The sequence below is a fragment of the Equus caballus genome, chromosome 28 (genome assembly GCF_041296265.1).
Source record: "Equus caballus isolate H_3958 breed thoroughbred chromosome 28, TB-T2T, whole genome shotgun sequence".
Lineage (NCBI taxonomy): Eukaryota > Metazoa > Chordata > Mammalia > Perissodactyla > Equidae > Equus > Equus caballus.
In genome coordinates, this window is record NC_091711.1 from 40,692,571 (window position 1) to 40,720,300 (window position 27,730).

Here is a 27,730-nt window from a genome sequence, read left to right on the forward strand (position 1 = left end):
GATTCAGGGCAGACCCAAGGACTCCCTTAAAATGAGGGACCTGCGGGGCTGGGGATGAGCAAGCCCTCACAGGGAACAGCCAGGGACCTTCACGGCCTCCTGGACTCCATCCTCCAGGGGAGGTCGCCATCCCCAACCCCCCGCCCTGTCCCCCAAATCAGACACCACCGGTCCTGCTGCCATGTCCACTTGCTTTATTCCTCACCGTTTACAAAAGTGAAACAGAGGGACATGTGTGGGGAAGGGAGGGGATGAGCAAGGGGCTCCTCCCCACTGGGGCAGAGGAGGAAGGAGGTTGGGGGGCACGAGCCAGGCCCCCCAGGGAGAGTCCTGGGGCCTCTGGAGGGGAAGAAATGGTTCTGTCGCCCAGTTCCGCCTGCTTTGTTTGAAGGCCCCAGACCCCAGGCCAGTGCCCTCGGAGCTGCTCAGGCTGGGGGTGCGGCTGGGGAAAGGCAGCCACCCCCCGTATCAGGGCCCCCGGCCTCTTGGACCCACTGCTGCTGCTGCTGCTGCTGCTGCCGCCGCCAGCTCTGGGCAGCCCCTGGGCAGGTGTGCGGGGGGACGACCTCAGACCCCTGACAGAGGAAGGTGCCTCAGCGGATGAGCGGTGCTGAACGGTCATTGGTGACGGTGGGACGCAGCTTTACGGTGGCAAAGGGGTTCGTGCCCCTGGAGGGGGAGAGGTGGGGTGAGAGGGGTCCAGGGAAGGCAGCCGGGCACCTGAGCCAGGTGCCCACCCCTCCGTCCTGCCCCCACTGGGTCAGCTCCACTGGCCCCGAGCTTATACCCCCCACAGCCCTCCACTGAGCCGGTCCCCTCTGACCCCTGCCTGAGGACTCACCGAGGGAAGAGCTCTGGGGGCGGCTGCTCCCAGGATGTAAGTTTCTGCAGGGGGGATGGAGGAAGGCCTGGGTTTGATGGGGAGAGGGACAAGCGAGCCCCTGCCCTCCCTCCCCCCACTCCAGGAGGACAGAGGACTGGACCAGAGGCCCCGAAGTGCTGGAAAATGAGGCCCCAGCATTCCGAAGCCCAGAATGGGGTGGGTTTCCGACCTGAGAAGCCTCTGGACCAGAGCACCATCTCCCGGGGCTGACCACCACCCGCAGGACAAGACCGGGGTGACCCATGGGACGAGCTCTCCCCGCCCCACCCCTGTCCTGCCCAGGCCAGCCCCAGCCCAGGCTCTGATCCAGGACCCTGGGCCTGGCCTCTCTAGGGTAGGGGGCAGGTCCACCCGGAGCTCCAGTCCCCGAGAGGAATGCTTTCCCTCACCCACCACCCCAGACTCAGAAGCTCATCTCCCGCATCCCTGCACAGACAGGCAGACAGGCCAGGGCGGGAGGGTCCCCTGCCATACAGCCCGTGGCAGAGCAGGGACGGTTACCTGGTCTCCAGCACCCCTGCCCACTGGACGACCCCAGGGTTGAGGACAGGCTGGGGGGAGGGGCTCACCTTGACGTCACTGGTCACCCCCATGTTGCCCATGCTGCTTCGGCGGCTCCCAGGCAAGGGTGTGGGTGCAGGGCTGGGGGCGCGGCTCGGGACCCGGCTCGGGGTTCGGGAGCGGGACTGGCCATCCCAGTGCTCAGAGGACGCTGTGGAGTTGCCCGGCCGGTCCAGGAGGTCATCAAGGCTGTGGCTGCCCCGGAGCGGGTAGGACCTGAGTCCAGAGAAAGGTGGGGAGGGGAGGGGGTCGGGGGCAGGCCCTGCTGCCCCCGACCCTGTGTGCTGGGCTCCTGGGCATCCTACAGCGTCCTGCCCTGCCGCCGCGTGCAGGAGACTGCTGGCTTAAGGCAGTGCTGCCAGGGGCAGAGGGACGGACACAGGCTTCACATGGGCGATGCTGCTGCCCTGTCTTGAGGGGCAGAAGGGGGCTCAGGACGGCAACTCACAGCTGCCCCCTGCTGGGTGGGGCCACCCCCCACTGAAGTCCCCACCCCTGCCCACCCAGGTACCTGGCAGGTAGCTCATTCATAGGGTTCAGGGGGTTCATGGGCATCTCCTCCAAAGGCTTCACATAGGCCTCGGGGAACCAGCCGCTCCTGCGGGGCGGAACCGAGGGTCCCATAAGCAAAAGGCCCAACAACAGTGGTCAGAATAACTCCCCTAAGAGCAGCAGACCGTCGCTGGGCACTGCTGTGTGCCGGCCTCGCTCTCGGCTTTGCCAGGAGTAACTCATCTGATCCCTGGAAGGAGGTCTTTCCCGACATTCAAGGCCACCTCTCCAGCCTCATGTCCCACCAGGGGGTGGGGCACCGTAGAGAGGAGGAAGTGGAGAGCAATGTGTCCAAGGACATGTGGTGACCGGCTGCATTCTCTACTCCTTGAGCACCAACCACGGGAGGGCCCCCAGAAAGCCAGACACGGTTCCTCCTCCCGGAGGCTCCCCGCCTGGCAAGGAGGTAGACCTGCAAGCAGATGCTCACAAGGGCGACAGCCAAGGGGAAGGGGCGGGGGACCACAGACAACTAGAGGAGCCCAGAGGAAGGGGCACCGAGCCCAGGGTGCCTGCCTCCCAACCCAGCGCTTTCCTCCTCGGCCCACCGCTTCCCTCCGCCCTAGGTGCTCTGGTTCCCGTGAGCCCAGGCCCCCTGCTCTGGGCGCCTTTGCCTGGCTCGAGGCCGTTACTGTACTGCAGAGCAGCGGGGTGGGGGCAGTGGTCCACGTTGCTGAGCCTTTTCAGACTCCACGGAATCCATCAGATTCCCGCAGAACAACTGGAAAAGTTCTCCAGCAGCCCATCAACAGCGTTCTCACCTAAAGGTGACCGGAAGCTACTGCAACTCACACTGAGCATAAAACCATTTCACTACCTCTCAGTTCTGTTTTCACCATCAAGTGCCGACTGACGGTAAAACTTGCCATCGTTTTCCCTAACCTACGAGTCACAGAAAGAACGCGGACATCCCAGGAACGCGGTTTGAGAGCACCCATCTAGGTGGTTTCAGAATTGGGTCCCCAGGAAGGGGGCTCCGGCCCTGTGGCGGGGACTCTCAGGGCGGCACCCCCGCTGCCCTCTGGGACTGCACAGCAGGCCGTTTCGCCATTCGTGTTCTCAGGAACCCGTCTACCTACCGGCCCGCCCTTCCATTCTGATCCATGGACAGTCATGAGTCGCTTAACGATGGGGACACGTTCTGAGAAATGTGCTGCTACGTGATTGTGGTGGTGTGCAAACATCCTCGAGTGCACTTACACAAACCTGGATGGTGTAGCATACTACACACCTAGGCTCCATGGTACTAACCTTACGGGACCACTGTGGCATATGCAGTCCGTCGTTGACTGAAATGTCGTTATGCGGCACATGACTGTAGTTACCTGCCACCCACCCGTCTATCCACACATCATCGCATCCATGATCCACATGGGCAACCACCAGTGGACAACCAACCCACTAACCCTCCCATCGGCACTTGCCCACCTGCCTGCCTGCCCCTGCATCAGCCTACCCACATACTTCTCCAATCACCCATCAGTCTACGCACGCACCCCACATCCGGGCATCCTCCCATGCCCCCACCTACCCACCCATCTACCCATCCACTCACACAGCATACATCCACCTGCCCCCTAGGACCACTGGCTCACCCACCCTCTGCCTGTCCCCCATCTACTTACCCACACGACCACCCTCGCAGGCGCCCTCGCATGCACCCGCTGACTCCTCCGTCTATGCACCCATTCATTCTTGCCCCTATTCGTGTCCTTCCTTCCTTCTCCCTGAGCGTGAGCGGGAGTGGGCACCACACAGTCCCCCGCCCGTAAAGCCCTGTGGGGGACACTGCCTGGCTCCAGCAAGCTCCCACCTCGCCCATTTCCTCCAGCAGAAAGAGCGATCCCTGCACACTCCCTTTCTTGGCTGCCACCCACTGCTCTCCAGGCGCGGGGCCACCATGGGGTACCTCCCTATCACCCCCTCCCGCTCCTGGCTAGAAACAGCCCGGGTTCGGGTTGTTCAAGGACTTCCACTGCGCATGACCGCAAGGAGGTGCGCACACTCAGCCCGCAGGTCCCAGCACCGCCTCTGCGCCTGGCTGGGGGGCCCGTCCGAGACCCTCCCTTCCATCGGAGCTGGGCTGCCTCTCTCAGGGTCCTGAGGGGAAGCTCCCTCCCCGCTCAGTGTCAGGCGCACAGTAGGTGTGCAAGCAGCAGGGTTTCTGTAATGTTCGCGCCTTCCCGTCCCCCTCGTCTACCACACTCTGCAGGGCCACCAGCCTGAACTCGGAAAGGAGGCCCTTCCTACCCCCGCGGAAGGGACGAGGAAACCGGGGTGGGGGCGGAGGGGGCAGGCGGACGGGAGAGTCGTCTGAGGCCCCAGGGGGGCGGGAGAAGCCCCAGTCAGAGCTGGAGCCCAGGCCTCCGGGTCCCCCTCCACCCCCTGGGCCCCGGGCGCGCACTCACGTGGACGAGCCCTCCAGCTTGCCGTAGAGCCAGCCGTTCTTGGCCTGGGGCACCAGCACCTCCACGACGTCTCCGGCCGAGAAGCGCAGCAGCGTGTGGTTGGCGCCCTCCGAGTGGGAGACGAGGGCGCGGACCTTCCTGGCGCCCCCGCCGCCGCCGCCCGGGCGCTCGCCGAAGGAGTTGGAGCGCGAGGGCTGGGCGCTGCCGGCGTAGAGCGAGGCTGCAGGGCGGGAGGGCGCGGCGCACGTGGGCGGGAAGTTCGCCCTCGCGTCTACTCTCCATCCCTCCTGCTGCAGCGCAACCTCAGGCCCTCCTCCCTGTCCCCGGGTCCCTGGCCTGGGTCCCCGGCCTCGCTCTGCGCTGCGGGGGTCGGGGGCACTCACAGGCAGACGGCGTCCGGGGCAGGGACCGGCGATCTGGCTCCAGCTGGGACGCGGACCTCGCGTCAGTGGGCTCGGGGCCGTAGGAGCCGGAGCCGTGCCGGCTGCGGGGGGAGCCGAACTCTCCCAGAGGCCTCGGGGGCTGCGAGGGGAGACGGGCAGGGGAGGGTGGGGCGGGGAGGGGGGGCGGCGCCCTAGTCCTGCCCCCACCCCCAGTCCCAGGCGTTGGCGTAGGGGTTCGCGGGCCTGCGGCCGAGCCACCACGGGGGCGCCGAGGCCGCGCCGGGACGGAAGGGCCGGCCCGGGGGCGCCACGTAGAACGGGACCCCGGGGGGCAGGAGGCTCCAGGCGCAGGGCCGCAGGCCCCAGGGCCCCGCGGAGGGTGCCGGGGGCGGCGGGGGCGCGAACGGCGGCGGGGGCGCCCAGGGCCTCACCATGTCCAGGCGGGTGGGCGTCAGGCGGCCCGAGGGGTAGGGCGGCCCCAGCACGGGGCCCAGCAGGCCCGGGGAGTGGGCGCGCGACGGGCTGCGGCTGGCCTCCGACTGCTCCTTCCACAGCAGCACGCGGTTCTGCAGCATCCCCCGGGCCTGGCCGGGTGGGGACACAGGCGTCAGCCAGATCTGAGCAGCCCCTGGAATCCTGGGGACTCAAAAGTGGCGCCCCCGACCTGGAAACTCGGGCCCTGCAAGCTGAGGATGACCATTTTCTAGCCGGAAGGAGCCGAAGATCTCTATGGTGTCGCTTTGGGTTCGCCCACCGCCCACCCCTCCCCCGCTTTTGTCCAAGGCCCTCAGTTTTCCTTCAGGAGCTTCCCCTGCCCCCTCTCTCAGTCTGTGCGCTTTGAAGGCTCTGCCACTGCCGAATACAGGGGGAGGACTAGAACCCAGGCCTGGCCACTCAGGTTGCTCCATCCTCCTGGCTCCAGTGGTGGACTCAGGCAGGGCACTTACCCAAAAACTGGGGCTGAAGAACCTAATCCCAGTACTTACCCTGGAAAAATCTGGAAAAGCATATTTTTTCCCCTCACAGGGTTTGCTAAATAGGTAGAGGAAGCCAACACAGAAAACTACAACTAAGCAACAGACAGTAGCAAATTTCTGATGACACCTTGTGTGCCCCTGGATCCAGCTATACCTGAAATCCTTCCCAGTAACTAAAGTAATAAATACCTTTTCTGTTTAAGCCAGTTTGAGTAGTTTTCTAAAAGAGGCCTTTTGAATACAGTTTTTCCAGTCCATTCCTGTAGTCTCTATAAGCACTCCTTTTGTAGTATCCCCACTACACGGGCATCAAACTCTACTTGAATACTTTCAAGGACAGGAAACTCAGCAGCTGACCACAGAGTCCATAAGAACTTGGGGAGGGGAGGACTTTAAATGTTAGAGCTGCTGTGTGTATTAATGATGTTTTAAATTTTCTGTATTTTATGCTGCTACTTTGCTTTGCTACTCCAGGAGAGACTGCCCCTCTCGGGGCTGGATAGTTCTTAGAGATAGTAACCAACTGGCCTGTGGGCACACCTTTCAAGTGCAAACCAGCCAATCCAAACCCATATCCCCCACCACCTCCTTTATTTAGTCTTTCCCCTACCATAAATCACCCCGGAGCCAGGTCACACATGTGCAGAGAACACGCAGCAGAGAGCCCGCTGGAATTATTCAAACCCTCCAATCCTAAACTCACTTAAACGCCCTGCCCCGCTTTGCCCGTTCCTTCCCGTGGAAACCGTGCAATGGTCCTGGGCCTCCTGCTGCCTCCTGACCCAGCCCTGGTGCTGTGTGGCACGGAGTGACCCCTTCTCTTGGGGGCTGTAGTCTGCAATAAAACGTCTCTCAATGGCACGGCCTCTCTGTGTTGTCACTCAGCCACCTGTACGAATTCAATCCCAGGTACAGTCCAAGCCTGTGCACTCCAGCGTACAGCTCGCTCCTTTTCCATTGAAACAGCCCGCCCCCGAGGCCCAGCTCGAGACTGTGGCCTTAGGAATGATCCAAGCTTCCCCTGGCTGAGCGTTCACTCTGTGCCAGGCCCGGTGTTAAAGGCTTTACCGCTATTATCTTACTTGATTCTCGCGATAGCCCCAGGAGGTGGGTGCAACTATTATCTCTGTTTTATAGAAGAAGATGCCGAGGGTCAGAGAGTTAATGACTGGCTCAAGGTCTCACATCCAGGAAGCAGTGGAGTGGCCTGTGCTAGTCTTTCCATGATTTCTCCCTTCAGTCTGGCCTAGCTGCTGAAGACCTCACGGCCACCTCAGGCGGCAATGACAGAAAGGTGAGGGCCTCACGTCACAGGAGCACCTAGTCCAGCTGGTCACTAGGTGGACGCTCCTCTGTTTCCTTGCATAATTACTTAGTGAAACAGCACGAAGACAAAGGTCTCTATGCATTTCGTTCAGAGGCAGGAGCAAAGCGAGAGCATTAGGTTCCGCACACTATACTTTAAAAGGGGGTTTTGTCCAGTTCGAGAACATTCAGTGGTGCGCACCTGCCGGGGTGCCTGGGGGCTCTGGGAGTGATGGCCGAGGCGCCGAGCCCCAGCCTGGACAGCACTCAGCTTCACTGGCTCCCCCGGCCCTGCCTCCCGGCGCTTTAGCCAGTGGTTGGGAAGAAACACGAATGGGTTTCAAACCCAGGAGGAGACCGTGGGAGAATTTGAAAACATTTATGGAGTGGAAAAGCCAATCTAAGTTTGATACTAACCCCATCATCTATAAAAGAAAAGACTGATAAATTTGACTAAGTAAAAATAATTTCTTTTTTACACGGCAAGACTGACTATGAGCAAAGTCAAAGGATGAATGACAAATCGGGGAAATATTTGCAACTCATCACCAAGAGAGGGCTCCTTTCGGTAACTTGAATTGTGGCTCCAAAAAACTGCTTAAAAGAGGAGGCAGCAGGAATCCCTCCCTGGAGGCTCAGGCAGTGGGAGAGAGGAGGGGGAGGCGGGGGCCTGGGGCTGGGGTGGCCGTGACACTGGGGGAATGTCCGCTGAGGTCGGTCACTGGATCTCCCACCTCTGCTCAGCACCAGGGGGTCCCTGGCTTCAGATAGAGACTCGGGGAGGGGCCTGCGGGGTGAGGACTAGGGTGGGGAGGGCCGGGGGTGCAGGAGGCGGAGGCGCGCGGCTGGGGGCAGCTGACCGCCAGGGACACGCCTCCTGGATGGCAGCTTTGGTTTGCGCCTCTGGGGGAGAGAGCAGGGCCAGGCTGAACCCACTGCCGGCTCCATCATGTGAGGTGGGGGTCATTTCCCTCCTTTGCCAGGTGAGAAAGTGAGGCTCCGAGAAAGGAAAGGAAATCATTTGCTAGAATTCACAGCCAGGACACAGTGGTTGGGGAAGTAAATAAGACTAGAAAGAAATAGAAAGTAATGGAAAGAGCCAGGAGACTGAGGCGGGCGGAGGAGCCCGCGTGTGGCCTCAGGAGAGAGAGGCTGGCTGGCTGGGTTGGGGACCCGCTGTCTCTCATACATGAAGTAGAGCCAGGGCCTGCCGCGCCCTCTGGGCTCAAACAGTGTTTGTTGAAGAAATGAGTGAATGAATGAATGGTGTTGGAAGAACGCAGGGGCAAAGTCTTCGATTTATGAGGGCGTGGTGGGAAGACGGTGTCCCCGTGTCCCTGGCCCCTCCTCCTCCTGCAAATGCCGTCAGCCTCCTACCCAGAGGGGTCACAGCTGGGACAGGCAGGCAGGTGGGCAAGTCTGCAAGCCAGGAGGGCAGTGTGGGTCCTTGGTCCCTGTGGGCCCTTTACAGAGGAGAGCAGGACAGAACGCTGAGCACTGCTGGCTGGAGGGGCCGCCGGGCAAGGACCAGGACTGGAGTCCTGGGCAGTGTAGCCCACAGATACACCTGGCAAGGCAGCGTCGAGTGTCTCTCTGGAGTGTGGTCTGGGAATAACTGCTGTCTTTCCTGAGTTCCAGGGGTCCATAGGCTTGGGCTGCTGCTAGCCCATAAGGTACCTCTGCATAATTTATAAACAGGTGTCCCCTCTGGATGGATAGAGCCTGGTGGGCACACATTTGGTGAGAAAACGGCCTCTTTATGCAAAGAAAAAGATGCTCCTTTCTCTAGGCAAACACAGCCTGCACCAGTGTGTTCAGCCTAGAGAGCACAGCACAGCCCCTACTCTCAACCAGGCACCCTTGTGCAGTGCACAACCTGCACAACCTTCCCTAGCAGCCCTGTCTGCAGTGGTTTCTCCACATGAGTAGATTGAATGAATCCCCATCCCTGAGGCTGAGTGAGAGCTGATGCTTGTAACAGGAAGACCCGGGGCAGAGTAGGGCCCCACTAGGGTAGAGCTTGCTCCACTCCCCCACCCCCCAACGTTTGCCAGCACCTCTGCCTGAGCCCTTGCAGGTCAGCTCAATTCAGAGTGGGAACAGGACCATCAAGAGGCAAATGAAAGAAACAAGGTACCTCGAGGACCCAGCGGTCAGGGAGGGAACCCAGCAGACCACCCAGGCAGCTGAGAGAAGGGGAGATAAGCTTAACCAGGACTTGATAAGAACACTTGGGCGTCCACAGACCCTCTCGCTCCAGTGAAGTGCGAATGTAAGATTTAAAACTGAACAGATGAACGGAAAGAGAACAGTCCTGTTGAGAAAAGCACCGTGGCCTGACAGGTCAAGGGGGAGAAATATCTCAAAATACAGAGCAAGAATAAATGAGAGAGACACGGTGAAGGAGAAGGCAAAGACGCGGAGGCCCAAATGATTGGAGTTCCAGAAGGAGAAAAAGGAATGAGAAAGGAGAGACGATAACGAAACAGAAGAGGAAGCAGCTCCCCCAGCCTGAAGAAAGGCGGGAGATCGTGACTGAAGGGGCGCCGACAGGCCCGCATCTGGGCGGTGCCCAGACAGTACCTGAGCCCCAAGGACTCAAAGAAAACCTCCCAGCACCCATAGAGAAAGAGCCAGTTACTTAAAAGGGAAGGGAGCCAGACCAGCACCCAGCTCAGTGTCTGCAACACAGAGCGAGAAAACAGGAGAGCTCCGTCTGGGACCACGAGGGAGAAAGCCTGCAGCTCTGGGGTCCTTCGGCCACTGTCACTCACCAGTCAGGGGGAAAGGGAGACACTGGCGGATGGGCAAGGATTCAGAGGGCGTATCTGCCGAAAATACTCCTGAAAGTTCTCTAGCCACACCGGTTAATCAAAGCAGAAAGCTCAAGACTGTGGGAGAGAGGAAGGAGTGCGAGCAGTGCGAGCAGGGTCCCGGCCACACGCGCGTGAGGTTCTCATGGATGCTGACAGTGCCCTGGGCAATGGTGATATGCATAATCTAAGTAAAGCTGCTGCTTCGTTTTTTTTTTTTTTTTTTTTTTAGGAAGATTAGCCCTGAGCTAACATCTGCTGCAAATCCTCCTCTTTTTGCTGAGGAAGACTGGCCCTGAGCTAACATCCATGCCCATCTTCCTCTACTTTATATGTGGGACGCCTGCCACAGCATAGCATGCCAAACGGTGCCATGTCCACACCTGGGGTCCGAAGGGGCAAACCCCGGGCCGCCAAAGCGGAATGTGCACACTTAACCGATGCGCAACCGGGCCGGCCCCTAAGTAAAGGTTCTTGAAGTAGACAGGTCATGACGCAAGGAAATGGCCAGTGAGGGTCTGGAACTAAAAGTCCTGAAGTTTGTTGGCAAAACCAAGAGGTGGGGGTCGGGGAGGCTGAGGGGAGGAGTAAAAACGTTCCAGAAGTCTCATCTTAGAGTAGCGGGGAGCGCAGGAAAGGTCTCAAGGTCTCATCTTCTGGGGCGGGGGGAGCAATGGATCGAGTACTGTTGGGGTGCCAGCATTTTTTGGGAAAGATAATAGATGAATATGTGATTATGAAGGTCACAAAGTGACGTCAGACGAGTACAGAGGAAAGGAACAGCAGGATTCCCACATGAACAAAGGAGAAGAGGGGATGTACAGTAACTCAGCCAAACTGACCAGAACAAGAATGGAGAAAAAGAGGAAATGACACAGTAAATACAGTTAACTCAAGTTACCCAGAAAGGACAAAAGAGGTATATTAGCCGGTAGGTTAAACGGGAATGGACTGAATTCCTCTATTAGAAGACAGAGCCTGTGAGACGGTCAAAAGTCAAAACTGAGCTACGTCTTAGTAACAGAAAACACACTTAAAACAAAGAGATAAGAGGGGCCCGCCCGGTGGCACAGCGGTTAGGTGCGCACTTTCTGCTTCCGCGGCCCGGGGTTCGCCGGTTCAGATCCCGGGTGCAGACATGGCACCGCTTGGCAAGCCATGCTGTGGTAGGCGTCCCACATATAAAGTAGAGGAAGATGGGCACGGATGTTAGCTCAGGGTCAGCCTTCCTCAGCAAAAAGAGGAGGATTGGCAGCAGATGTTAGCTCAGGGCTAATCTTCCTCAAAAAAAAAAAAAAAACACCAAAAAGATAAGAGAAGAAAGTAGGAAGAGCAAATATTAACCTTAGACAAAGCGGAACTTAAAGCATCAGATTGGGTTATGAGAGACGTTATAAATGGCAATACTTACAGAGAAGGTGTAATACTCATAAACCCAACAGCAATAAACAACATGGCAGCCAAACATAGAAAGCAAAATCCATTTGAAACCCAATGAGAAATGAAAGAACCTGATTGATCCAGCAGATAGAACAAAGCAAGAGCATAGAGGATTTAAATAATATGATAAAATTAATACACAATAACTGAATAAACCCATGAATTAATGAACTTGTGAATGGTGAGTATATGCGTCCAGGAATGAAAGAATAAATGGTTCACACGTGAATGAATAAATGCATGAATTAGTGAATGAATGTGAGACTAAACAAAATCATGAATGAATAAATGACTGAATATTCGATGATACACATAAACACAGAAACAGATGGAGAGAGCAAATAAATAAAATAACTATGGCCAGAGAGGAAGGAAGGAGGGAAAGGCGGTGCGGCCAGCTCGCAGAGACACAGCCGGCGGCGCTCCGTCGCTGCCCCCGCCCCCCTGCCCGGCTCACCCGGCCGAAAAACTGCAGGAAGGTGTTGGAAAGCAGCAGGTGCTTCTCCGCCAGGAACCGGTAGCGCCGCTTCTCCTCCAGCTCTGCGGCCCGCTGACTCTCGGACACGAAGGCCTGCATCTGCGCGTGCAGCCGGTTCACGCTCTCCTGAGGGGAGAGGGGACTCTGGCTGCAGGCAGGGGGTGAGTGCCTCATCCCCCCCAGGAAAAGTGCCACCTGTCTGGGGCCTCCCTGTCCTGTCTGAGCCAGCCGCCTCCTCCTGGAGGCCTCCCCTGAGCACCCAGCCCATCCTAGCTCTCAGGCCTCCCTCTCAGGGGCATCCTCATCCTCAGGAGCCTGGGCCGTACGTGCTCCCAGCCTGGGCACTTCTCACAGGCAGGACCAGTGTCTGAGCCATCCTTCCACCCCCAGCACCCAGCACAGGGCTGAGCACAGAGGTGGGGCCCAGGGAGGTTGGTTGGTTGAATGGAAATGTGAATAAGCTGATTAATCACCCCCTGCTTGGAAGAAAAGATTCTGAAGAGGAGAGAGAGGAGTTTATTAGAGGAGACAGGAAAGGAGAAGGGGCCAGGGATGGAGTGCTGAGCTCGGGAGGAGGGCTGGCCTTATCGGGAGCAGGACTCCACTGCCGGGGCAGGAGGGAGGGAGAGGATGCTGGGGCTGCTGGTGGATTACACCGGTGCCACCGTGACCAGGAGCAGCATGATGACGGATGGCCTCAGGTTTTCTCAGCAGAAGGGGGGAGGCCCGGGTGACCTGGGGAGGGCCAGGGAGTGACAGGCGAGGAGCAGTTCTGAACGTGTTCCTGAGGGCCAGGGATGCCCCCCCCACCAGGGGCGGCCTGACCTCTCCAGCTGCGCTCCCCACAGAGGGTGGGGTGAGCCCCACTCCTGGAGTTGGGCCGGCGCTGGCCGGGGAGCTCAGGAGGGTGTCAGGGGGTCCCCCCAGAGCCTTGCCCCCAGCCCTTGTACCTTCATCTCCCGTGCATTCTTGTCCCTCTTGCGCTCCATGTGCCACAGCTCGGACATGCACTTCTCCAGGTTGGCGGCTCGGTGGCGGTACTCAATCTCATAGTGCTGGCGGCTGTCCTTGGGGTGTCGAGAGAGCATGGAGACCTCATGTCAGAGAGCTCAAGACACCCAGCCCATGGGTCAGAGCACGGGACAGGGGCAGGGGGCAGGGTGTTCAGCTGGCAATGTGTATAACGTGGGGCCAGTCAATGTGCAGTGCAGGCCTCAGGGTGTCCGTCTGTCAGATGGGAGAGGCAGTCCTGCCTGTGATGGGCAGGGGCCCAAGGTGGGATGGCCAGACTCACTTTGATGAATTGCATGTCCAACTTGGTGTTCTTCTCCATGTGCTGCAGCAGGTCTCCATGGAATGTCTGCACCTGTGTGGAGTGCAGGATGGGGATGATCAGGGCGGCCTTATCATTCCCAGGCCCTAAGATCGCTTGTACGGCCTACTCAGATCCATTGCCCACCGCGTTCCTAACACACCAGGCCCCTGCCTAGTCGTCAGAGAAATGGGCATAATGAGAGCCCTTGGTTGGAGGGAGGACTAAACAGTCAGACATGTGAAACATTTAGTGCAGTATCTGGCTTGAAACGCACCCTTGATAAAAGTGTCCACGTCTTCTGGTTCTTAGCCTCAGTCTGTGCTCTCATGATGCCTTTCCCTCTGCCTGGAGTTCCCTACCCATCTCCAAACACCAGCTTCCCTGCTCCCTCTGCTGGGAGGCCTTTCTGCTGCCCCCGGCAGAGGCCATTGCTCTCTCAATTTGCTTCTGGAGTGTGTAGACCTTTGCTCGTTTGTTGTTCACTCCTCCAGCCACAGGACAGGACTTCTTGCCGGGCCCCTGGGCGTAGCCCCTTGGGACAAGCAGTGAGCCACTGTGGGCGTGAACCAAGTCTGACCCGTCTCTGTGTCCCCGGCACTGTGGGCAGGGCCTGGCCCAGCGAAAGCGCTCAGAACTGTTGAGGCCTTAGCTGGGGGGTGGCGGGTTCCCATGACAGACAGGAAGGAGGCGGCTGAGCACTTAGGTGACCAGGAGGCCGGAGCTCAGGCTCAGAAGAGCTTCATTCTAGTAGTTCCAGTGCTGCCTCCAATTTGCTCTGTAACTTTGGACAAGTTGCTGCCCCTCTCTGAGCCTCAGTTTCCCCATCTGTAATAGGAAAGGCTTGGCCAGATGCACTCTAAGGTCCAGCCCTATAAACCCACAGAATTGATTCTGTGGGCCCGGTGGTCACCCGCACGTCCCCCTTGAGCCCTGTCAGCATCCTCTGGGTCACTCTGCACTGTTGGGGTATCGGACCTAAATCCTCCGGGCTGCACTCTGTGCCCTTGGGTTCAGGCCGCACAGGAGCAAAGAGGAGCGTCTCCCATCCGGCTGCCACCGCCTCCTCTGGGGCCCCTCCCACCGCCCCTCGGCCTGCTGTCACACAGCCCTTCCCTGGCCGCCCCTGCTCAGCGGCTCCTGCCTCCTGCCTCAGGGGCCCCACGCTGAGCTGCGGGAGCTCTGTCCTTGGGGTAGGGCATTGCCCAGAGAAGGAATGCTGAGGATCTCCTCCCAGGATGCAGGAAAAACCATAAATTATAAAAGTTCTAAATTTTAAGTTTTTCTCCCACCCTCGTTTCTGAAAACTTGGTAACTGCCAGTCTATAAGGGAGCTTGAGTGTGGCCTCCTTGGGACTTGAACCCCTGAGCTGTGGCTGTCAGTGTGAGTGTGTGAGTGTGAGAGTATGTGTGTGTGTGCGTGCACGCATGAGTCTGAGTTCCTGCCGGACGAGGCCCTTTTCTGCTGGATCCGGGAAGTGAGGAGCGAGCCTTCCCCACCTGCACCCGCGGGACCTCCCGGTGAGGGCCTCCTGGCGCACTTGCCTCCCCCCTCCTGGCCCTGCCTCCCATCGAAGAGATGGTCCAAGATTTCTGCTGGAACACAAAACATGAGTTCTTGAGAATCCCCACCTCCTGCAAAATCGCGCAATATCCACAACAGGGCTTCTGGGAGATGCGGGCCTGGGGCAGACCCTCAGCAGCCAGGCCACTCTGCACCCAGAGCACTGATGAAGATGCCAAATGGTACCCGGGGAGACCAACTCGGACCACATCAAAGGCCGCAGGAAATACTTCAAATGCGTAAAACCAACAGAACGGACATGCCGGCTACGCCTTAATTACCGCAGAGCTGCCATGCGCGACAATGCAGGAGGAAGTGGGGCTGTCACGCAGGAGCGCCTGGGAGGCAGGGCCACCTGCCCAGCTGAGAGCCCTGGGAGTGCTCTCCCCAGGGAGGCCTGGGCACAGGAACTCTTTCAAAATGTTCTTAGAATACTGATGAGTTGGGGGCTCTCCCCTTCCCCCTAATCCTGTTTCCCCACTCCCACTCCTCTGGCCTAGGAAACCTCGCTTATGAACAAACACCTTCCAGGGCGTAAGCCATCACTCCTTCTTCCAGTGGAGGACGAACTGAGTCCCACCGTGGGAATGTCTGTTAGAGTGGGACGGCTGGATCACAGTTCTGCCCGTCACCACGGTGAGGCTGTGATTGCCGACGGGGCAGAGGACACAGACCCGGGATGCCCCAGTCAGACGGGGCCCAGGCACCCCCAGGTTCATGGAAAGTCTGCATCAAGCTCCTGAAGAAATGGGTCCACTAAGATGGTTGATACTTAAGTGACCTTTGAGCTCCTGCTGTAAGGGAGCCAGAGGACTGTCTATAATTAGCAGGTGGCTTCTGAAACAAGGAAGTCCCCAGCCCTGGGGCAGGCTGAGGAGCTCCCAGCAGGTCAGGACGGAGGCGGCCGTCCCCTGCTCCCCCTTCCGGGGCACGCGCTTCACTAGGGTCCTGTAGGGCCTCATGCAGAAGCTGAGGGCAGACCCACTGTTGAGAACATGCGCTGCAAACTCTACGGATTGAGTTATTCCAGGAACTCTCGAGAAATTCTTTTGCCATCTATACAGGGAAACCCTCTTGAAAGAACTGTCTCTGTGGGCTGACCCCAGCTCCTCCCATTTGCTCTTGAACCACCTTGAGTCAGGCCATTACCCCATCACGCCAACAAGAGTTTTTGTCAAAATCACTGAGATGCCACATTGCTAAGTCAATTCTCAGGAGTCATCCGATTCGTCCCGTCTCCACCATCGGACACGGGTGACCACTCCCTCCTCCTGAGACACCTTCCTCCCTCAGCGTCCAGGCGACCACCCTCTCCTGGTTTTCCTCGCACCCCTTGGCTGCCTCCTCTCTGTCCTCTCCTGATTCCCCCTCATCTCCTTGATCCCCTAAGGGTGTGTTGCCCAGGGTCAGGCCTTGGACCTCTTCCCTTCTCTATCTACACCCACTCCCCTGGTGAGCCCACGAAGTCCATAAGCTGACGACGCCCAGGAGCATATCCCAGCTGAGACCCCGCCCGCAAACTCTAGTCTCATATGTACAACTGATGATTCCACATCTCTGTTGGTTTTCTAATCAGCATCTCAAACTTACCGCGTCCTAAACTGAGCCCCGATCTCTCCCCTCCACCCAAACTTCTCCACACTCAATTCTTCCCACTTCAACTCATGGCAGCTCCACCTTTCCAGTTGGTCAGGCTAAAACCTTGGCATTACCTTGACTTCCCTCTGTCTTTGGCAACTGACATCCAACACATCAGAAAATCCTATTGGCACTGCCTTCAATCTGCTCTCTTCTCAACACCACACTGCAGCCACGCTCTCCCAGGCCACGTCATGCCTCCCCTAGATCACCACGACAGCCTCCTGACTGGTCTTCTGCTCCTGCTCTTTCCCACCACGCCTGGTACTTTGTTCTCAGTACAATTCTACTAAAATACAAGGCAAGCAGTGAACAACTGAAAAATGAAATGAAAAATGCCATTTATAATAGCTTCAAAAATTCAAATACCTGGGAGTAAATCTACCAAAGGACGTGTAAGACTGCTACACTGAAGATGATGAAACACTGCCCTGAGAAATAAACTACTGGGGAGATATACCATGTTCATGGATGAGAAGATTCAGTCTTGTCAAGATGATCACTGATTTAGAGATGAATGCAATCCCTATCAAAATTCCAGCAGGCTTTCTTGAAGAAATTGACAAGCCGATCCTATAATTTATACAGAAATGCAAAGGATCTTGAAAGGGCAAAACAACGTTCAAAAAGAAGAACAAGATTCTTAGACTACTTGATTGCAAGACTTACCATAAAGCTACAATAATTAATAGTGTGGTATCGGCGTAAGGATAGACAAATATATCAATGGAACAGAACACAAAGTTCTGAAAGTGGGCCTATTCAGAAATAGACCCACACCTATATGACAAATCAATTTTTGACCAAGACACCAAGTCAATTCAATGGGGAAAGAGAAATCTTTTCTGAATGGTGCTGGAACACCTAGTGTCTGCATAGGGGAAAATGAACCCTGACCCCCTCTCACTTCACACACAAATGTAAACTTGAGATGGATCATAGAAAAAATGTAAAACCCAGAGCATGGAGCTTCTACAAGAAAACTTAAGAGAATATCTTTGCCATCGGGGTAGGCAAAGGTTTCCTGCGTAGGACTCAAGCACAAACCATTTTTTTAAATTTCTAAATTAGCAGAGGCAGAACCCACAGGCGCCCTTTTGGCTTTTCTTGTTGTTATAGCATTAGCCCCATGAATTGTAAGGTAGTTTATTGAGTTTAAACAGATTCCACCTTTTGTAAAATGAAAAAAAAAATAAAGTGAAATAGCCAAATTGGGCTTCATAAAAATTTAAAATTTCTGCTCATCAAAGACATTATTAAATGAATGAATAGACAAGCTAAAGATTACGAAAAAACATTCAGTGTACATATATCTGACAAACGACTCACATCTTGGCTATCTACAGAGCTCCTATAAGTCAATAATAGGTGTAACCTGATATAAAATAGGCAAAAGACTAAACAAACACCTTACGGAAGAAGATATACAAATGTCCCATAAGCCCGTTGAAAGTCTTTAGTCATCAGGATATGCAAAATAAAGCGGCGGTGAGGTACCATTCCACACCCACTAGAACGGCTAGAATAAAAAAGACTGACAACATCGGACGTTGGCAAGGATGCAGGGCAACAGCAGCCTTCACACATTGCTAGCAGGAGTGCAGGCTAGCTCGAGAACTTTGGGGAACTCCTTGGCAGTTTCTTATAAAGTGAAAGATATATCAACCGTAAGACCGTAAATTCCACTCCTAGGTGTTTACCCAAGAGAAATGGAAACACATATCCACACAAAGACTTGCACAAGAATGCTCACAGCAGCCCTGCTCATAACTGCCCCCAAATGGAGACAATCCAAATGACCGTCAACAGCGAAATGGATAAACCACTTGTGGCCTGTTCATCCAGGGGAATGCTGGGCAATCAGATGGAACAAGGCGTCGATACACACAACAGCGTGAGTTCATCGCGCAGATGTTATGCTGAGTCACGGACGCAGGACACCGAGGAATACATATTGTACAACTCCATTCAGACGGAGTTCTAGAACAGGCAAGATTAATCTCTTAGATAGAAATCAGAAAGTGGCTGCCTCTAGGGGCGAGACTGACTGGAAAGGGACCCAAGGGAACTTTCTGGGCTGATGGAGACGTTCTAAATCTTGTTTAGCGTGGTGGCTGCAGTGTAGACAAGTGTCAAAAAACTCAGCACCTAAGAACTGGGTGTTTTATTGCATGTAAATTTTACCTTGATAAAAACTAATTCACATAAAAATGGGCAACAGAAAACCTTTGAAGTTAAGTCCAATAGAAAATCCTTATGAGAAAAAAGAAAATAAAGAACAAAATAACATTCCTACAAGGAAAGCACACCAGAAAGATGGGGACACAAAACAGAAGGAAACTGTAATCTACAGTTTAAATGTGAACTGAAAGATGCTAAGAAAACGATACAAGCAGGAAAGAAACAACGTGACTGTGAATTAGAAAAATTCAGAAATGAGGTGACAGAATTCAGGAAAGAATTAGAAATTTAAAATGACAAACATAAGTTTAATAATAAAGGCCAAACTATAAGGAATACAAGAGAGTAAAGACAACAAATAATATCTTAAGAGAAATATAAAATAAAAAGGAAGAAACTAGTTAAAATAAAAAAGAAACAGGGGGGCCGGCCCCGTGGCCGAGTGGTTAAGTTGGTGCGCTCCGCTGTGGCGGCCCAGGGTTTCACCAGTTCAGATCCTGGGCGCAGATAGGGCACTGCTTATCAGGCCATGCTGAGGTGGCGTCCCACATGCCACAACTAGGACCCACAACTAAAAAACATGCAACTATGTACTAGGGTGATTTGGGGAGAAAAAGCAGGAAAAAAAAGAAGATTGGCAACAGTTGTTAGTGCAGGTGCCAGTGTATTTTTTTTTTTTGAGGAAGATTAGCCCTGAGCTAACATCTGCTGCCAATCCTCCTCTTTTTGCTGAGGAAGACTGGCCCTGAGCTAACATCTGTGCCCATCTTCCTCTACTTTCTATGTGGGATGCCTGCCACCGCATGGCTTGCCAAGCGGCACCATGTCCACACCTGGGATCTGAACTGGCGAACCCCGGGCTGCCGAAGCAGAACATGCACACTTAACTACTGCACCACCGGGCCGGCCCCTGCAGGTGCCAATCTTTGGGGAAAAAAAGGGAAAGAAACAAAGAAATGGGGAATGACTGCTAATGAATGGGTATAGAGTATTTTCGGGGGGGTGATGAAAATATTTTACAACTAGATAGTGGGGATAGTTTCAAAAGTCTGTGAATATACTAAAATCCTCTGAACTGTACAATTTAAAAAGGTGAATTTCACAGCATGTGAATTATATGTCAGTAAAGCTGATATATATGTATCTCCATGATAGGGCTCCTGTTCTCACCATAGGGCTGTGGACTCCACTCTCACTCCAGATATTAAACCATAATGTTTGAAAGTAGAGGAAAAAAAAAGTGAAGACAAAAGTAAAAACATCCAAGAAGAAGAGACAGATATTAAAGACAGGCTATGAAGATCTAATATACAGATAATGGGAGCCCCTGGAGAAAAAATGCCAAGAACGGTAACAAAAAAAATTCTAGAAACTTTAATTCAAGATAACTTTTCCTGAAACTAAAACAATGATTTGAAACTACGTATTGAAAGAGGACACCACACAACTGAGAATATTGGCTCAGACTGACCCACATCAAGACACATTCTAGAAAAATTACTAGGCTTAAGAAAAAGAAAAGAAGTCTTTTGGGCATCTAGGCAAAAAACCTAAGTGATTTACAATGGAAAATAATAGATAATCAGGCTTTTCAATAGCAATGTCCAATGTTTTACGTCAGAAGAAAAATATATTTAAGACACTCAGAAATGAAAGAAAGAAAGAGAGAAACAGAGAGAGAGAGAAGGAAGGAAAGAGGGAAGGAAGGAAGGAAGGAAAATGTGAGTCAAGGATTTTATATCCAGCAAAACTGACTTTCAAGTATGAAGAGAGAAACTATTATCGCCAAGTCAGAACCCAGAGACGGTTGTTCACATGAGCCTGTCCTGTGCGGCCTGTTGAGAACGAGTTTCAGATGACCAAAAGGACCAGTGGGACATTGACGGAAGGACTGATGGTGCACCTTACACACGTAAATGCGTGTAAACAAAGGTCAGGGAGGCTGAAGCAGGGCGGGTAAGGTGTGTGACAGCTCTGTGCTCTGACAAAGCAGACACAGCCAGCTACTTTAAAAGTGCAGGAGAATGAGGAAAGCAAACACAAAACTCATTTTGTAGAAACCACATCGGTGGGGGTAGAATTAGTAATGTTGTTCAGAGACTGTTGCCTACGTACGGGAGAGAAAGCAAAGGGGTAATTATGGGCTATTCCAATTCTTTCATTCTCTGCATCCTTGAGAATCAGGATTCTTGATGTGGAACAAAGAAGAATCTGGGGTATGGAAGAGGCTAAGGAAAAATCGTGCAGTGCCGAGTCTGAACTGGAAGTATGGGCATGAACTTGTGAAGTATTTTACCTTTAAGTATATACACTGTCTGCATGTACATGGTGTGTACCTATGCATGCATCTATGTGTGTACGCGCATCTGTACTATACGTCCATATGTGTGCATGTGTAGCGCTGGCCACCGAAAAGGCCTGGGAACGGCGGTCGACCCTGCAGCAGTGAACACCCCAAGTGCCCAAATTATGGTCTTGAAATACCACTTCCCACTAAACACAGAAAATACCGACAGGGTTTCGTGGGGAGATGGCTGATTCCATGTGTAGAGCAGAAAAGGTTCCAGATGAGGCTGGAACGTCTTGTCAGACTAGGTAACAAGGAAGCCGTCAAACCATGAGGGTCACGCCAAGAGGCCCCAGGAGCCAGACTGAAAAGGCTTCTACTGGCCAAAGAGAGGACATCTTCAACTTTGAATAGAGATAACAATTGCAAATGATTGAAACACATCGAGTATATGGAAATCTGTGATACTGAAGATACTAAGCCATACTACAACAATGGTGATAGTGAAAAATAAAGCTAATTGATCACCTTCAGAGGAAGACAGGATAAGCAAAGGGAACAAAGAACCCTCTATCTGCCTTTCCCGTGTGAAACAACGAGCAGATGAGGACAAGCTACCCTGGCGGAAACACTCCAGTTAACACACGAAAGAGCGCTGGGACAGCAGCAGTCTGGAACTCCCAGTGTAGGGACAGCCGGCCCTGGTGTCGAGCGGTTCAGATTCGGAGCTCTCACCGCTGCGGCCGGGTTCATTTCCGGTCAGGGAACCACACGACCCGTCTGTCGGTTGTCATACTGTGGCAGCTGCGTGTTGCTGTGATGCCGAAAGCTATGCCAGTGGGATTTCAAACACCCGCAGGGTGACCCATGGTGGACAGGTTTCAGCAGAGCTTCTAGACGAAGACAGATGAGGAAGAAGGACCTGGCCTGCCACTTCCAAAAAAATTGGCCATGAAAACCATATGAATAGCAACAGAGCATTGTCTGATACAGCGGCAGAAGGTAAGATGGTGCCAAAATACAGGGCAGGGGTCTGCACTGCTGTCCACAGGCTTGCCGGGAGCCAGAATCAACTCGACTGGCGCTAACAACCAAAACAAGTGTGCGTGTGAATGGATCTAGACACACTGAGCCTCCACTGCTGTTAATGTCACATGGCAACAGCCACGGCGCATCTCCCGGTGGAAGGACCGAGCACCTCTCTAGTCCTTCCAAGGGGATGGAAGCTGAGTCTGATCAGGCCTCTGGATCCAGAGGACAGGGGAACAAGCTGAACTGCACCAGGAGTGTGCCATCAGCACCCCACAGACTCTGGGAAAACCAAGCTGTCAAAAGGCCCCAGGGCCTTTGATGTATGGAAAAGAAAAGGATAGAGCGGAACCAGCAGATTAAGAGCCTCAGACATAGGAAAAAAAAAAAGAGAGAGAGAGTAAGACCAAACCCTAGTGTCTGGGGACACAAGTGTGGGTGCTCGACCACGAAGGCACAGAAGGAGGCCTCGGAGCAGGGGTCCCTTTTGGAGGGAGGGGCTGTGACTTTGAGGGGGCACATGGAGGAGCCTCTGGCGAGGCTGGCAAAGTTCTTGACCCGGGCGGCAGTTTCAAGGGTGGTTTGCCTTATAATGAAGTGATTCAATAAGCTCCAATTTGCTCAGTGAGATTTTCAGTATCTGTTTTAGTTTACAATAAAAAAGGTGGTTTTTTTAAAAAAACCTCAGATCCTGTCATTCTTTTCCTCAACGGCCTGTAATGTGCCCCTTTCACGGACGAGTGGCCAGAGTCGCCCCGACCAGGCCGATCGCCTCCTCCACACTCACCCTCGCGGCCTCAGCTCCTCCAGCCTCTCCACGTGCTGTTCCTCTGCCCAGAACTCTGTTCCAGGTGAGTCTTCCTGGCTCACTCTCTCACGTCCCTCAGGCCTTCTCTCAATGTCACCTCCCTAGTGGTGTTTTCCTTGAGCATCTGTTACAAACTGTGTCCCTCCAACACTTCCTGTCCCCTCCTTCTCTATCTTTCTCTGCAGCATACTTTGCATGCGACTTGTCACATGCATGCTCACGATTTATCCTGGGCTTTGTCTGGCTCCCTCTTTGGGAAGGCAGGGATTTTCTCTGCTGTGTCCCCAGTGCCACCAGTAGCGCCAGGCACATGGCAGTAAATAGCTGTTGAATGAATGAGCCCGAGGGGGAGGTGGCCTCTGGTGTGTTCGGCCAGGACAGCCCTGGCCAAGGGCCCAGCCTGGTTGTCACAGCCAAGACACCGGTGCCCAGAGAGGGCAGCTCCCCTTACAGAGCAGGCCTGGGTGGCACTCACCCCTGTCCAGCCCAGGTGTGCCACAGGTGACATGGAGAGCCATCAAACACCCGGACAGGAAGTCACAGGCTGACAGCGTGTGCTGTGCTCCCTAACCCCCTGCCTGGGGTCCAGGAGGAGGCACAGGCTTAGTGCTGGGCTCAGAGTGTCCAGGAGACAGGCCCAGGGGCGAGGTTTTATCGTGTGTAGGTGGACGCACATGTTCTGCTGGTCAAATTGTTCCCCATTTCGACATGGCACCCAAACTGATGAGTATTTTATGGTGTCCCCAAAGAGCACCCTGACTTCCAGGGGTTCCCCTACACACACGTTTGAGATCCAGCCACTGTCACAATTAGTTGAAATTTCTTTTGCAACCTTCCAAAGCGCCCCCCCCCCAACCGGGCCCCCCTGCTTCTCCCCCTCTGCTCCAGCTCCCCAACTCTGGCCCACGTCCGCTCCATGCCACACTCCGCACACACTCGGCCCACAGGACCCCCACGGAACGCCCACTCTCCTCTCCATCTGGCCAAGCCCCCTCCCTTTTCAAACTCATTCTCTCCTTCCACAGTGCCATGCCCGCCCCAGGCCCTGGAGCTACAGAAAGAAGACCCCGTCGCAGCCCTTCGGAGCTCCGAGTCTCAGCAGAGATACAGACAAGGAAGTCGGTTCTACTTCTAATTCGCATCGCTCAGATACGCGGAGGGCTACGGGGGCCAGGTAAACAGTGTATCTTTGTGAATGCACTTAATCCTCACAAGAACCCTACAGGGCAGTTATTATGATTGTCTCCATTTCACAGACAGATACTCGAAGGCACAGAGAGGTTAAAGAGCTTGTGCAAGGTCACAAAGCCAGTAACTGGTGGAGCTGGGCTCTGAACACAGGACCTCTGGCGGCAGAGCTCACTCTCTGAACTGCCATGTGCCAAGAACGAGCAGAATGTCTGTGGAGTCCACAGGGAGGTGTGACCGAACCCCATAGGGATCGGGGGGGGGCTTCATGGAGGAGGGGCGACTGTGCTGGACGCGGGGCTGGGGCGTGGTTCTAGGCTGCGAGGGCAGCATGACAGCAGCGCGGGGCTGGAACCCGGCCGGGTCTGCGCGGGCAGCTCGGCTGGCTGGCTGGGCTGGCGCCACACCGAGGCTGCTGAGTCGGCAGGGCCGGGAATGCTGGCGGAGGAGCCTGGGTTTAGCGCTGCGGCCGGCAGGGGCGTGGAAGGATTTTTCCCATGGGTGTGACAAGGTCAGATCCCCGCTGCTCCCTGGGAGAGTGGAGGGCGGGGCCGGGAGGCTGACGGGGAATAGGGACTTGGACCTGATGCGCCTGACTACGGTCCTTTCTCTTCCTAGCTCCTCCACTCGCTTTGGTGTCTTGGGCGAGTGACTAGATCTCTGAGACTCAGTTTCCTTCTCTGTGAAATGGAGATAGAAATGGCAGCCGCCTCCCAGGGGCGCTGGAGGCTGGAACAGAACGTTGCGGGTACATGTGCCCAGCAGAGCCTGGCTCTGGCAGGTGCCCACAAGGGCAGTCACTGTCATGTCACTAAGGGACCAGGAAGGCCTCCCTGAGAAACGATGGGGGGGTGGGCTCTCCTCCTCCTTGGGACACAGCCCATTCTCCTGAGTGACCCCTCCGAACACAGAGTCTGACACTCACCACCACCTCCAGGTCGGAGTTCAAGTGTCGCTGGGTGTCGGACATCTGCACCAAGATCTCACCTGGAGGCACAGAGAGCCGTGGCTGCGGTGGGGGTGCCTGCCCCACCTGCCTTCTTCCCCCAGAGAAGCTGCCAGAGGGGCTGCTCAAACCTGGATCTCGGGACCAAGGTCCAGGGATTTCCCACAGGGCTCCGGGACTCTGGGAGCGCTTGTCCCAGCCCTGGAACAGCCGTGTGGGGAGTGGTGGGGAGGGGCTTGGGCTCCAGAACAAGAGTCTGGCCTCTGGGCCTTGGGCTGAAGGCCTGTGTCTTGGGGGGATGTCGGGGGTGGGGGAGGGGAGCGGGGCGCACTTCCTGGAAAGGTAAGAACCTAAAAGGAGCCCCCTCTGGGCCCCCAGGATGGTGGGCAAGACAGGCCCCGGGCATGAGGAGAGGCACCAGGGAGACAGGCAGAGGGGCCTGGTACGTGGACGCAGGAGGCAGCCTGGGGTGGAGGCGAGGCTAGGAGGAGTGCCCCTCAAAGCCCAAGAAGGTGGGGGAGGTAGTGGCAGGGGGAGCGGCTTACCCAGGATCTGTGAGGTGGGGCTCTGCAGGGCCTGCTCCCCGATCTTCTGGATGGCGCTGAAGTACACCTCGGCCGCCTCGGACAGCGCTGCGTGGGGAGGAGAGATGGGTGCAGCCCCGGCCCCCTCCTCCATCTGCCCCCACCCCTCCTTCCGTCAGGAGAGAGTGTGTGGAGGGGACACTGCGGGACGTGGCGTGAGGCTGTGTGAGAGGAGGGGTGCCCTGGCTGTGCGTGTGGACATTTGCAGTGGCCAGAGGAGAGGAGGCTGTAGGATTCGGGTGGGCTCTCCCTGCGGGGGCGGGGCCTGGCGCTGAGCAGGTGTGTGCCCATAAGGCGGGTGTGGACAGGTGTGCCGTGAGGCGCAGGTGGAGGGCGCGGGGTGGAGCTGGAGTAGGGGAGGCAGGCTTTGACTCTGAAGTCCTAAAAGGCAGGGAGGGGTTAGGCACACTCAGCTCCCGGGGTTGGGGGCGGGGATCCCTGGCCTGTCCATCCCATAGAGGGCTCGCCACCCCTGGTGATTAGCGCCGGTGGAGGGGTGTTGTGGGAAGGGGCCGAGCTAGGGTCTGCACGGGCCCTGAGCGAGCGGTGAGGTTTGGCTCAGGTGTGTGGATGGGGGCCGGTCAGGGTGAGGACGAACAGCGTGGCGTGAGGCTGGGGGTGCAGAGGCGGGCCTGGGGCTGGCGGTGGGCTCTCTGGGCAGCATCGAGGTGACATGTAGAGGTGTGTGTAGTTGGGGTTGAGGCCTGCGGGGCCTGGCACTGCTTCTCTGGGAGCATCTAGGGGGCACCTGAAGGAGCAGGCACAGGAGCGTGTGGCTGTGTGAGGGGTCTCGGGCCGCACGGGGGTGAGGGTGAGGGTGGTGGGTAGGAGTGTGTGGGGATGAGGATGAGCGGAGTTTCTGGTGTGGATGCAGAGAATACGGGTTGGGGTGCCTTGTCTGCTCTGAGGGGCCAGGTGGAGGGGCTCCCACAGCCGGCACTCACCATGGAAGGCCCGGAGGTAGTTGTTGCCCAGGTACACCAGGTTCTCCAGGGCGGGGTTAAACTGCTCCATGATGCTCTGGACCCCAAGGGCAATGGGAGCAGGGGGAGAGGAAGAAAGAATGATGACAGACGCACGTCACCAGGCCTCAGCAGCAGGGTGTCCCCAGCCCGCCTGAGAAGCCTGACTCAGGGGGAGCCACCTAGAAGCCTGGAGTCACCCAGAACCCAGGCTCTCGGCTGCGGGGGCCTCAGAGGCCATCTCCTGGGGCCCTGTTCCAGGCCAGGTCCCCTTGGCCAGCTCCTGCTCACACAGGTGCCCCGGCAGGACCTTGCTTCTAAAACAATGCACCCGGAAGCTTCTCCTCCTCCCACTGGTTGAAGCCTGTGTCTATCGCAGCCCCTGCTGGGTGGCTCATCCCTGCCCCGAGCCCAGCCTCACCGGGCTGGACATGCGGGCTGCTGACAGTCCCCTCAGGGGTGCAGGCAGGTCCTGCCCTCCTCGAAGAAGAGCCCCTTGGGAGTGATGTTGTGCTGGGTCACCTGGGCACGCCTGGCCGTGGCCAGCTGGAGGCCCCCAGGACGTGAGGACAGCCCTGGGCTTGGACTTAGACTGGGTCTTGGTTCAAACCCCAGCAGCCCCTCTTCCCCCCTTGGTGACCTTGAAGATGCTGTCTCCCTCTCTGGCCTTGGTTTTCTCATCTGTCAAATGGGGTGATTATTTTCTTCCCCACAGGGGGGTGTTGTGAGGCTTATGGGTAAAAGGGTCCCGCACACAGGAGGGGCTCCACAAATGTCTAGGGAGACTGCGGCCACCCCTCTGCAGGGGAAGAGGACGTCTGAGTGAGAGGCTCAGAAACGAGAGGGAGACAGAGATGAAGAGAAACTCCCCACTCCTGGGCCACATGGCTCTTCGGGCCCCCTGCTCGCAGCTACAGCCACCCTGGGCCTTGTCCTGCCTGCCCAGCGTCTGAGAGTTGGGGCTCCTGCTGAGTGCCATCTCAGCAGGCCTGTCCCCCACTGGAGGACTGTGGACAAACTCCTGCCCTGGGAGCCTCAAGCTGGGGCTGGGCTGGCTGGCTGCCCCCGGGGAGCCCCAGCCCCACGCCCACAGCTCAGCCAGCCTGGCTCCGGGCCTTCCTTCTCAGGACACGCCGCAGCCGTGCTCACCCTCTGTCCTCCAGAGCAGGCCCGGCCTTCGTGCTCTGGGCCGCACACTGCTCACCTTGTAGATGGCCACGGTGGACCTGTAGAACTGGTCCATCTCGGGGGCCATGAGCGGGCTGCACCCGGGCGCTGAGCGGGAGGCTGGTGGTGCTGGCGGGGCCGGGAGCACTGGAGGTTGGCACCTCTGGGAGCAGGGTGAAGGAGGCTGCAGTGTGGGACCCAGAGATGGAGGGCCGGCCGAGGAGGAGGTGGCAGCTTAATTATTCACCAGCCCGGGATGTCAGA

At 56.0% G+C, this 27,730-nt stretch overlaps 1 protein-coding gene across 1 annotated transcript; it reads right to left on the minus strand.

Moving 5' to 3' along the window:
- Positions 1-174: 174 nt before the first annotated feature.
- On the minus strand, positions 175-27,711 carry BAIAP2L2 (BAR/IMD domain containing adaptor protein 2 like 2). Its single transcript, XM_023631605.2, has 14 exons — positions 27,504-27,711; positions 26,282-26,357; positions 25,299-25,385; positions 24,733-24,794; positions 13,095-13,166; positions 12,751-12,867; positions 11,780-11,926; positions 5,219-5,371; positions 4,788-4,926; positions 4,405-4,624; positions 1,956-2,042; positions 1,453-1,660; positions 842-885; positions 175-669 (listed from the first exon to the last, which is right to left on the minus strand). The coding sequence occupies exons 1-14, from the start codon at positions 27,552-27,554 to the stop codon at positions 594-596; spliced, it is 1,539 nt and encodes a 512-aa protein (XP_023487373.1). The 5' UTR covers positions 27,555-27,711; the 3' UTR covers positions 175-593.
- Between the last annotated feature and the right edge of the window lie 19 nt (positions 27,712-27,730).